The sequence below is a fragment of the Malus domestica genome, chromosome 11, assembly GCF_042453785.1.
Source record: "Malus domestica chromosome 11, GDT2T_hap1".
NCBI lineage: Eukaryota > Viridiplantae > Streptophyta > Magnoliopsida > Rosales > Rosaceae > Malus > Malus domestica.
This window is the reverse complement of record NC_091671.1, coordinates 3,818,519-3,830,898: the sequence shown is the minus strand read 5'-3', so window position 1 is coordinate 3,830,898 and position 12,380 is coordinate 3,818,519. Positions and strand designations below refer to the sequence as shown.

Here is a 12,380-nt window from a genome sequence, read left to right as displayed (position 1 = left end):
CAACTGTTGAGTTTCACTAGTTTGGTTTTTATAAAATATGATTACTAAAATTGTTAAACTCACACCGTTAAATAAATAATATTACGGAAATCAAACGCAAGAACATAAAACCTACTAGGGAAGGCCAAAGGATATGCTTTCATTGCTACTTGAAGCAAGAATGTATACCAATAGCAAGTTTGAAGAAAGAATGAATAGATGGAGTAGTATGGTGGAAAGGGATTCCGTAGACTGCAAATAAAGGAAGTAGAAAATTGTTATGATACAAGGCAAAAGAAAGTGCCAAATTATTATTCCTTCAATTTTCAGTCCGGATTTGTTAGCGAGCCTTCTCTCATCTCTCTACTTCCATACTTACATTCCATGTAAAAAACTTACATGAGATATCCAAGGACTTATTTAAAAGTGTTTTTGAAATATCCGAAAGTGCTTTGATGAGAGTGCTTAACCAATTCTTATATGCCAAATGCCCAAACTGTCTTTAAACATTCTTTAAGCACTCTTTCATCACTTTCTAAGGCAGCAAAGCAGGTGTTTCTCCATCTTCAAGAAGCATCGTATGAATTTTCGTTTAAAGGTATTGTCTTTTTACTCCTTATCCAAATCTGCAAGTCCTAAATATGAATTTATATCTATATCTTGTCCTTCTTTTATTTGCCTTTCTTTGTTTACTCATTGTGCTGGATTCTTTAGTCCATTTGTATTCTTGATGCTAAACCCTAAATCTATTGAGAATTGGAGAATTGATACAATCTTATACTTTTTTAGAGAATTGATACATCCTTTCATAAAAAAGAAGAAATAAATAAAATTACAGCTTAGTCCAAACCCCTATGGGGTTTATTTCTTTGTGCATGCCAGGAATTATTATCCCACAAACCATGCTCAAGACACGTCTTTGAGCTTTTCACTAGGAAAGAAACCATAATGTTCTATTCAGTAAATACTAAAAGCTTTGAGAAAATTCAGTGAAACGAGAAAACTAGAATTTCTCTAACTTTTTTTCTTAACGAGTTTCACTTTTTACAGTTTGACGGTTGACATTGGTTGCTTCACTTCACTTTTTCAATCTCGATACCTTCTTTCTCCTGAAGAAGAAGTTTTCATAAGTTATGTCACTGTGAGAGGTCTTTATTTCTGGATTACTTCAAGTGTTGTGGAAAGGGATTCTGTAGGCTGCAAATAAAGGAGCTAGAAATTGTTATGATATAAAGCAAAAGACGAAAGTGCACGTTATTATTCCTTGAATTTAAGTCCGGATTTGTTAGCGAGCCATCTCTCATCTCTCTACTTCCATACTTCCATTCCATGTAAGTGATTTTTTGGCATGGGTAATCTATTTCATTTTATATAAATTACAATTTGAAATAATATGGATGAATTCTTGCTTATTCAAATTTGCATGGAAAATATTTAGGCTATGAGTTGCATTTCTTTTTTCTAATGCTGGAAAATATCCAAAATCGATTGACCTATATGATAATGAAAGGTCTTGTTTCAATCGCTTTTACGGTCTTATTGGAAGTGCTTTTGGCATAATTAGTGCTTATTAGTTATTATACGAGTAAAAGCATTTTGTTTGACAAAAATTGGAAATACGCTTGAATATAGGAAGCACTTGAAATGGGGTTTCAACAACATAAAGAAGTTGGAATTGGTTGTATAGGAATCACTTATAAACACTTTTTACTAGAAGTGCGTTTATTAGAGACTTTAACGTTGAATTTATATATAAAAAAATCTAAGTGTTTATTGAAAAAGTATTTAGAAGTGCTTCTTGAAGAAGCATCTATCATGTATTCCTCTAAAAAACACTTATGTGACTCAGAAACACTTTTTAACTCTTCTTCCAAAAGTAGCCAAAGACTCGTCATTGAAGTTTTTTTTTATTGTCCCAAAATGCTTTTTAACTCTTTTAGAAGCAGTCACAATCCATAACATGCCCTCCTACTACATTCTTTAAGCTCTCTTTAATAAGACATCACTCTATTGCAGCAGAGCATGCGTTTCTCCATCTTCAAGAAGAACAAATCCCGTGTGAATTTTCCTTTAAAGGTATTGTCTTTTTACTCCTTATCCAAATCTACATGACCTTAATATGAATCTATATCAGTATTTTGTCCTTTTTTTTATTTGCCTTTCTCTGTTTACTCTTTGTGCTGGATTCTTTGGTCCTAAATCCATTGGGAATTTGATAGTTGATACGATCTATACGTTTTTGGGGAATTGATACAACCTTTCATAAAAAGAAAAAAATAAAATAAAATTTGTTTCCTTGTGCTTGTCATGAAATTTTTTGTGTAAATATATATGTGTGTGTGTGTGTGTGTGTGTAGAATTAGGATCGGGATATCTGTTTTTTTAAACACATTTGACACTCATTTGTAGAGACATTAACTTTTGTCAACGATCTAACCGTTTATTTTTTTTTTGTCTTTCCTCAAAGACCGTGTTTACCAAAAATCACTTAAATCCGAAACAATATTTAACGTTTAGATTAAATGATATTCACTTTAGTACTCTTTGCATAACTGTATTTGTTCATTTACTTTTCTACAAAAAAACGTCTTAATGATTTAGGTTTTTATAATTTTTTGTAATGATGATTAATAAATGATGAATTGAAATATAGATGGTTTGGATTATTGAATAAAGTTACGGAGTGAGCCCTTTAAGATTTCGATACCCCTGTAGATCTTGTTCTTTGTTGTATCCAGCAATAGACTAAACTTAGCAAATAGAGAATAACTAGAAACACATAAGATTTACATTAGGTAATAAAACTTTTGTCTACGTCTAGTTGTGATTTCTCCTGGACGAGAAATCACGGCTTGTTTGATTAATAATATTGTATAGAATACTTTTGCAAAGCCTATAATTAATCCCTCTCTTCTCTCGGCTATCTCTATGTTTTTCTGCTTCATGCTGCACCCTATGCTTATCTTCTAATTAAGTCTCCTAATCTGTTTGGGATAGGAAAACACACTCGCATTTCGTTTTTGCATTTAGGATTCCTAATCCAGATGTACAAGAAAACTGAATTCTCTCCTAATCCATATAGGACAAGAATATGAATTCTTTCCTAATCAGTATAAGACAAGAATATGTGCACCTTTAGCTATCCTAATACAATCTTAAACAAAATAGGACTCTAACATAGACGAGTTAAATCCTAACAATCTCCACTTTAGTGAGTCAACCCAAGTCTTGACTGTTGCACACCTAGATTATCTTCAAACCTTCTTGAAGTAGCTCTAGAAATCTTTTATAACCTTTACCTTGGAAAACCACTTATCAGTCTCATTGCATCTCAAGTGAGGAGGGGCTCCACCTTAATTAATTAACTAGATTGATCAAGTTCAAGCAAAACTTGAATTTCTTGGTCGACATTATCTTGAGAAGGGTGTGTAAGAATTAAAAATGGGACGTCACTTCAATATTCTTTGATCTTCCATGAAAAACATGATTCTTTACGCCAAGTGAATTACATTGTCACATTTTAGATTTGCGTAATCTTGAGTGAATCCCATTTGGCTTGCAAAGCCACTACGCTAAATTGTTTCCTTTACAACTTCGGTCAGAGCAATATGTGTACTCTAATTTTGTAGTTGACAAAGTTATTGGTTGCAGTAGTGCCCTCCAGCTGATTGGTCCTCTTGCGCATGCAAAGACATAACAAGAAGTTAACATTCTATTGTCCAAGTCCCCTGCATATTTGGCATCAACATATCCCTCCATTCCTGGATTTACTTTTTGCTTCTTAAACATAATCCTATGTCGCCAAAAACCTCTCAAGTAACACATAATCCATTAGCATAGGGCACATTCTCCATCACTTGTTTCTCTCTCAGACCTAAGACATTGTTGGCCACTTAACTATAGTGAGCCGCCAAATTAAGGAGTCGAAACTGCCTTTACTTCAAGTATGTTGAACTTCTCAATAACCTTTTGAATATACTTTGCTTGTGATATCCAAATCCTACCACCGGTCATTTCTCCCTGAATTTCCATGCCAAGAATTTTTGTGCAAAACGTAGATCCTTCATGTCAAACTCATTGGTTAACATGTTCTTCAAGTTGTTCCTTACTCTGGTTATCTGCACTGGTATATGCAATGATACTTTCTTTGCTTCCCGATAACGCAATACTCATAAAAGTATAGTTTGCAAAATGAATTGCCTTCTAGCAGGCCTCTCTTTTGTAATTCTTGCAAACCCTTCTAACTAATATGCCCTAGCATGTAATGAAAGAGTTCAGTCTTGTCTTATTTATTATGCTTTGTGGAAACGGTTGCACCCCCTGCTATCATAGTCCCAATGAGCTTGTACAAGTTATTGTATTATATGTCAGCCTGATTACCACTAATGATCTTCTGGTCACCTCAAGTCTTTCTACTTTAGAACTATACTCATAGCCGATCTTGTCTAACATACCTAAGGAGATCAAATTCTTCTTTAGTCTAGGGACATATCTGATGTTTCTCAAAGCCCGTAACACTTCATCAAACATCCTGATCTAACAGTGTCGATCTTTCTAAAAGACATGGCCAATCATCCATCATGAAAACTTTTCTGCTACTGACCTCTTTGTAGGTATCGAAACATTTTCTTACTTCATACATATGGAATGTGTGTCGGATTTCCAATATCCAACTTCTGAAAGCCTTGAAGCCCTATGTTATCGAAAGAAGCTTTTTGTCACTCTCTTCTTCGGTGACTATACTAGCTAAACATGATATTCCTTCCATCGTGTCTTTCTTTTCGTTCCAAATCTTGCAGTTCATCTTCTAATGATTAGCAAAACCACATTCGAAGCAGCGTTCTTTCTTTTCCTTTTTCTTCTTGGATTTCAACCAACTTGTTGGTGTTATTCTCTTCCTTTGTCTTTTCCCATCCTCTCTCATTGCCTTTGGAATAAAGGCCTTTATCTCATCCAATTTAGCATATGACTGAATGGCTTAAATTACGTCCTCAAGCTACAGGAACTCCTGTCCAAATATTAGAGTTGTTCAAAGGTGCTTGAAAGACAAGGGTAGAGACCTTAGTAAGATGATAGCCATATCATTATCTTTGTAAGTTTCTTCAACCTTCTGAAGATTTGCTAAGTGATTCTGGAATATGTGATCTTCAATATCACTTCCTTCTTCTAGGCAAAGCCCGAATAGTTTATTCTTGAGAAACAGTTTATTGGACACGGTTTTGCCCATATAAACCTTCTCCTACTTGTCTTATTCTTCCTTAATGGTCATCGTTTATGTAACATAGGACCTAACTGATTTCGTGAGATGAATCTCGATGGAACTCTTGGCCTTCTTGGGAATATTGGTCTACGTCGCTTATGTCATGGTCGTAGGCTTCTCACCAAGGATTGCATCATCCAAATCATGATGTATCAATACATTATTCATCACCATTTCCCAATCCGTGAAGTCATCCTTACCATCAAAATGTTTAAATGCATGCCTTAAGCTTCCTAAGCCTGTTGTCTTCGTTCCTCTTGTCATCGCAAAACACCTTAAACCAGGCTCTTGATACCAACTGTAAAATTTCAACTCCCCGTCTAGGTTATGTTCTTTGATGTATCTGACAGTACACTAAACTTAGCAAATAGAGAAAAACACACAATATTTATCCTTGTTCAGCAGAACTTTTGCCTACGTCCAATTGTGATTTCTCTAGATAGAGAACTCATGGCTTATTTTATTAATAATAGAGTATACAATACTTCAGCAAACCATAGAACTAATCTCATTCCCTCTATTCTCTCACTTGTCTTAGTTTTTCTGCTTCTGGCCTCACCTTATTTGTAAGTACATGGTGCTGTTTACATGCCTATCTTCTGATTAAATCTCTTAATCTATTTGCAATAGGAAAGCACATTTGCATTCCTATTCTATTTCTGCTTTTAGGATTCCTAATCTAATTGTACAAGAAAACATAATTCTTTCCTAATTTTTGTAAGATAAGAATTTGTGCACCTTTAGCTTTTCTAATACAATCCTAAACAAAATAGGACTCTAATACCGACGAGCAAAATCCTAACAGGCTCTACAAAGTGTGTTTCAAAACCTGGGAGTCCCCCAATCCTAAGTCTATGTATAACTAGTCATGATTTCATAAACCATCTTCTTATGATTTCAATGGAAGTTGGTACGGGAATAGCTGGCTCTTATTTTTGGCAAAAAAAAGTGTTACAAAGTTATGTGAAAAAACAAAAGCACATCTACCTCCAACAATCCCGAGACCAATTAGATTGGTATGCTCAAGACATATCTCTGAGCTTGTAACTAGGACATAAATCATAAATTTTTATTCAGTAAATACTAAAAGCTTTGAGAAAATTCGGTGAGACAACAAAACTAGAATTTCAGTAACTTTTTCTTAACGAGTTTCACCTTTTTGCAGTTCGACGGTTGACATTGCTCAAGCTTTCCCGTAACATTTGCTTACTTGTTCTTGGATTGGTTGCTTCACTTCACTCTTTCAATCTTGATACCTTCCTTTCTCCTGAAGAAGCTGTTAATATACACTATCTTGAAGAAGTTCTTATAAGCTATGTCACTGGGAGAGGTTTTTATTTCTGGATTACTTCAAGTGTTACTTGAAAGGTTGACATCACGTGAAACGCTGAGCTACTTTAGACGCCTACTTGGTGTTGGCAAAGAGCTGAAGAAATGGAAGTCAATGTTGTCTACTATTCGAGCAGTGCTGAATGACGCGGAGGAGAAACAATTGACTAACCAAGAAGTGAAATTGTGGCTGGATGATCTCAGAGACTTGGCCTATGATGTGGAAGACATATTGGACAAGTTTTCAACCGAGATGTTGCGACGCCAAATAAAGGAGAAACATGGGGCTACCACAAGCAAGGTATGGGGTTTGCTTTCTGATGTTAAATTTAACTGTAACCTGAGGTCAGAAATAAAGAAGATTACTGATCGCCTACATGAGATATTGGAAGTGAAAAAACAACTTGGTTTAAATGAGGGGACGCCATCTAAGGCATGGCACGTGCCACCAAGTTCCCGCCTACCGGAAGGACCTGTGATTGGAAGGGATACAGACAAGACGAAGATTATTGACTTGTTGTTAAAAGAAGCACCCAGTGCCATCAACTTTCATGTAGTTGCCATTGTCGGTATGCCTGGAGTGGGAAAGACTACACTTGCAAGACATGTTTATGATGATGACGCAACGAAAGAGTTTAACATAAAAGTATGGGTATCTGTGTCGGATGACTTCAATCTTGAAAGAGTGACAAAGGCAATTCTTGAATCCGCCACATCTGGTCTTGCAAAGGAGTACAAGGAATTCAACCAGGTTCAAGAAAGTTTGAGTAAGGAGCTAGCAGGAAAAAAGTTTCTAATTGTTTTAGACGATGTTTGGAATACATGTGTCTATGATTTGTGGATAAAATTGCAGTCCCCCTTCCGTGTTGGAGCATTAGGAAGTAAGATAATTGTGACAACACGTGATGCAAATGTTGCAAACATGATGGGATCCACTGTTTATCAATTGGATTGCATGACAGGTGATCAATGTTGGGAAGTCTTTGAGCAACATTCCCGATTGGACATTACCAAAAGGCCGCAAAAGTTTGAGTTGATAAAGGAGAAAATTGTTGCAAAATGTCGCGGATTGCCATTGGCTGCAAGGACTCTTGGAGGTCTTCTACGCTGTAAACAAGTAGAAGAATGGGAGGAAATCTTAAACAACAAGATGTGGAGTCTATCAGACAATAGTGGCATTCTCCCAGTATTAAAATTGAGCTATCACTATCTCCCTTCGAGTTTGAAACGGTGTTTCGCCTATTGTTCCCTACTTCCAAATGACCATGAGTTCAGGGAGAAGCAGTTGATCCTTCTGTGGATGGCAGAAGGTTTGATTCAACAAAGAGTAGAGGACAAGAAACAAGTGGAAGAAGTAGGCAGTGACTATTTTCAAGAGCTATTGTCCAGGTCATTATTTCAAAAGGCAAGCAAAAGCAATGATAAGTATGTAATGCATGACCTTGTTGGTGAGTTGGCGCGGTGGGCTGCAGCTGAAATATGCTTTTCATTGGAGGATAAGGGAAATGATGACTTGCATCCAATGGCTCGTCATATTTCTTATGTTATTGGTGAGTATGATGGGGTTAAAAACTTTGAGGCCATTTCAAGAGTTAAACATTTGAGGACATTCCTTCCATTTCAACAATCTTTATCTTGGAACCATCTAACTCGTAGGGTTACATTTGATCTATTGCCAGAACTGCAAATCTTACGGGTGCTTTCTTTGAATGGCTATAAAATAACTGAGTTGCCCAATTCAATTGGTAAATTGTGGAATCTACGGTATCTGGACCTTTCTTATACATGGATAAAGAGTTTGCCTCCATCAACAACCACTCTTTGCAATCTGCAAACATTGTTATTAGAAGGTTGTTATGAATTGGAGGTATTGCCCGCAAACATGAGTACAACAACAACAACAACAAAGCCTTTTCCCACTAAGTGGGGTCGGCTATATGAATCCTAGAACGCCATTGCGCTCGGTTTTGTGTCATGTCCTCCGTTAGATCCAAGTACTCTAAGTCTTTTCTTAGAGTCTCTTCCAAAGTTTTCCTAGGTCTTCCTCTACCCCTTCGGCCCTGAACCTCTGTCCCGTAGTCACATCTTCGAACCGGAGCGTCAGTCGGCCTTCTTTGCACATGTCCAAATCACCAGAGTCGATTTTCTCTCATCTTTCCTACAATTTCGGCTACTCCTACTGTACCTCGGATATCCTCATTCCCAATCTTATCCTTTCTCGTGTGCCCACACATCCCACGAAGCATCCTCATCTCCGCTACACCCATTTTGTGTACGTGTTGATGCTTCACCACCCAACATTCTCTGCCATACAACATCGCTGGCCTTATTGCCGTCCTATAAAATTTTCCCTTGAGCTTCAGTGGCCTACGACGGTCACACAACACGCCGGATGCACTCTTTCCATCCAGCTCGTATTCTATGGTTGAGATCTCCATCTAATTCTCCGTTCTCTTGCAAGATAGATCATAGGTAACGAAAACGGTCGCTTTTTGTGATCTTCGCTAGATTGCTCCGGTCATTAGTGTGGATAAGTATATAAATGGATAGAGATAGGAAAGCAAACACAAGATGTACGTGGTTCACCTAGATTGGCTACGTCCACGGAATAGAAGAGTTCTCATTAATTGTGAAGGGTTTACACAAGTACATAGGTTCAAGCTCTCCTTTAGTGAGTACGAGTGAATGATTTAGTACAAATGACATTAGGAAATATTGTGGGAGAATGATCTCGTAATCACGAAACTTCTAAGTATCGGAGTGTGGTGTCGTCTTGACTTGCCTTATCTGTCTCATAGGTAGATGTGGCATCTTCTCTGGAAGTACTCTTCCTCCATCCAGGGGTGGTATCTTTAACTGGTGGAGATGCACAAGGTAATGTATCAATTTCACTTGAAGCTTACTTGTAGTTTCAGGCTTGGTCAAGCGCGATACAAACCATGTAGTAGGAGTCCCCCAAGTCGCCGAGCTAGGGGGTCTGCTGAAAGAGGTGACAGACAAGGTAAGCAATCAGAGCTCCGACTGATTGTTCACCTTCTCCCCATCTTGCAGCAGCATGAAGGATAAAGAGAAGAAAAATGAGAAGAGATGATATGAGATACTTTTGCTTTTGAAGAAGTAACTTTCCACAGGCTTATTCTTGAACTGAGCTGGAGGGTTTTCTGGTTTCCTCCAGAGTATAAGGCCGACTGAAGAATTTGAGGGTCAAAACAAGTCCATCAAATCTAGAGTACGTTCCACCCTGCTGATATGGGATACTTTTGCTTTTGACAGAGTAATGGATGTATCGGCACGTGTGCTATTACGCTTGTCTCCACATGCTTCCTTGTATCCTTCGCACTTGCCCTATCTGTTCCTCAAGCAGATGCGGAATCTTCCCTGGAAACATAAGATGTTGGAGATGAGTACTCGAGAGCAATGCCAGGTAAGTAATCAGGTAAGGGGTTCCAGGCAGTCAGTTCCTGGCTGGAAGCTTGATTCCAAGTGCTGACTGATTGCTCTCTTTCTCCTTGTCTTGCAGGTAAAAACAAGGCCAAAAGAAAAAACAGGGAAAAAGCATGATATGGGATACTCTTGCTTTTAACCCTGATGATATGAGATATTCTTGCTCTAGTATAGCTTGTTTGCAGAGGTATTATCGGGGGGAAAGAAAGCTGAATATTTCGAAAGGCTTTGTTGGGAGTGCCCTCTCAGATATGATGAAGGGTTGAGCATTTTTGCAGGTCTGCCTGTCCGTTGGGGATGGAGGTCGACATATATAGGAGTCTCCCTAACAACAAGTAGTAATGCTATTCCTTTACCCTGCTTGGTCATAGCACGGTAGTGGGAGCTGCCAGTTTCACATGTTTTAACTCTGTCAGAGCACTTTGAAAAAGTGGTCTGTGGTATCTGGCTCTCGAGATTCGGAGAACGATGCCTCTTCGATTTTTGAGAAAGCAATCATGTTGGGGGTCTGACTCTCGAGATTCGGAGAGCAGTGTCTCTTCGATTTTTGAGGAAGTAATCATGTTGGGAGTCTGGCTCTCGAGATTCGGAGGGCGGTGCCTCTTCGATTTTGGAGCAAGCAATCTTGTTGGGAGTGTTGTCTCGAATGTGAGTAAAGGTTGGACATGTTTGCTAGTCTACCTTGCCACGAAGCACAAAGGTTGACACATAGGGACTTTCCAATTATCCAGCAATGGTACTGTTCCTTTACCCTCTCTTCGATTTTGAGAAAGTAGTCATGTTGGGAGTCTGGCTCTCGAGATTCGGAGGACGGTGCCTCTTCGATTTTGGAGCAAGCAATCTTGTTGGGACTGTTTTCTCGAATGTGAGTAAAGGTTGGGCATGTTTGCTAGTCTACCTTGCCACGAAGCACAGAGGTTGACACACAGGGACTTTCCAATTATCCAGCAGTGGTACTGTTCCTTTACCCTTGTGGGTAATAATATGGTAGCTAGACCTTCAAAATTTATGTGTCTAAACTTTGTTAGTGCTGTTTCTTTGCTATTCTTTTACCTTTCTTGGTCAGAGCGATGTAGTGGGAGCTGCAAGCTTCACGTGCTCAACTTTGGCAGAGAACTTTGGCAAAGTGATCTGTGGTACCCATGAGTTATTGTTGCGTGTGGGAAGTGGGTGATTGAACAGTAAGATTCATGTGCTTTCTACTTCACCAGAAGTCTTCGACATAATGCCCATAATTTCTGCAAAGCTGAGTGTGCGTGTGACAGGTGCTGACAAGGCTAGAAAAGTAGGTGCCTCTTTGATTTCTGAGATCGGCCCTCGTGGTCTCTGAGCAGCCCAGCTTTTGAGAAAGCGAGCGCCTCTTCGATTGATTCGGAGAACGGTGCCTCACCGATTTTTGAGAAAGCAATCATGCTGGGGGTCTGGCTCTCGAGATTCGGGGAGCAGTGTCTCTTCGATTTTTGAGAAAGTAATCATGTTGGGAGAGTGGCTCTCGAGATTCGGAGGGCGGTGCCTCTTCGATTTTGGAGCAAGCAATCTTGTTGGGAGTGTTTTCTCGAATGTGAGTAAAGGTTGGGCATGTTTGCTAGTCTACCTTGCCACGAAGCACAGAGGTTGACACACAGGGACTTTCCAATTATCCAGCAATGGTACTGTTCCTTTACCCTCTCTTCGATTTTTAAGAAAGTAGTCATGTTGGGAGTCTGGCTCTTTAGATTCGGAGGACGGTGCCTCTTCGATTTTGGAGCAAGCAATCTTATTGGGAGTGTTTTCTCGAATGTGAGTAAAGGTTGGGCATGTTTGCTAGTCTACCTTGCCACGAAGCACAGAGGTTGACATACATGGACTTTCCAATTATCCAGCATTGGTACTGTTCCTTTACCCTTGTGGGTAATAATATGGTAGCTAGACCTTCAAAATTTATGGGTCTAAACTTTGTTAGTGCTGTTTCTTTGCTATTCTTTTAATCTTCTTGGTCAGAGCGATGTAGTGGGAGCCGCAAGCTTCACGTGCTCAACTTTGGCAGAGAACTTTGGCAAAGTTATCTGTGGTACCCATGAGCTATTGTTGCGTGTGGGAAGTGGGTGATTGAACAGTAAGATTCATGTGTTTTCTACTTCCCCAGAAGTCTTTGACAGAATGCCCATAATTTCCGCAAAGCTGAGTGTGCGTGTGACAGGTGCTGACAAGGCTGGAAAAGTAGGTGCCTCTTCGATTTCTCTGATCGGCCCTCGTGGTCTCTAGGGAGCCCAGCTTTTCAGAAAGCGAGCGCCTCTTCGATTTCTGAGATCGGCCTTCGTGGTCTTTGAGCAGCCCAACTTTTGAGAAAGCAAACGGCTCTTCGATTTCTGAGATCAACCCTCGTGAT

General features: G+C 39.0%; 1 protein-coding gene across 1 annotated transcript; it reads left to right on the top strand.

The window, feature by feature from the left end:
- Window positions 1–295: 295 nt before the first annotated feature.
- On the top strand, window positions 296–10,524 carry LOC114823676 (putative disease resistance RPP13-like protein 1). Its single transcript, XM_029099098.2, has 4 exons — window positions 296–577; window positions 1,030–1,310; window positions 1,996–2,055; window positions 6,405–10,524. Exon 4 carries the CDS (start codon window positions 6,555–6,557, stop codon window positions 8,514–8,516), a length of 1,962 nt encoding a protein of 653 aa, XP_028954931.2. The 5' UTR covers window positions 296–577; window positions 1,030–1,310; window positions 1,996–2,055; window positions 6,405–6,554; the 3' UTR covers window positions 8,517–10,524.
- Window positions 10,525–12,380: the final 1,856 nt, after the last annotated feature.

Bases quoted from the DNA above. Each gene is read 5' to 3' on its own strand.
- LOC114823676 (XM_029099098.2), top strand. From the start codon at position 6,555: ATGTCACTGGGAGAGGTTTTTATTTCTGGATTACTTCAAGTGTTACTT.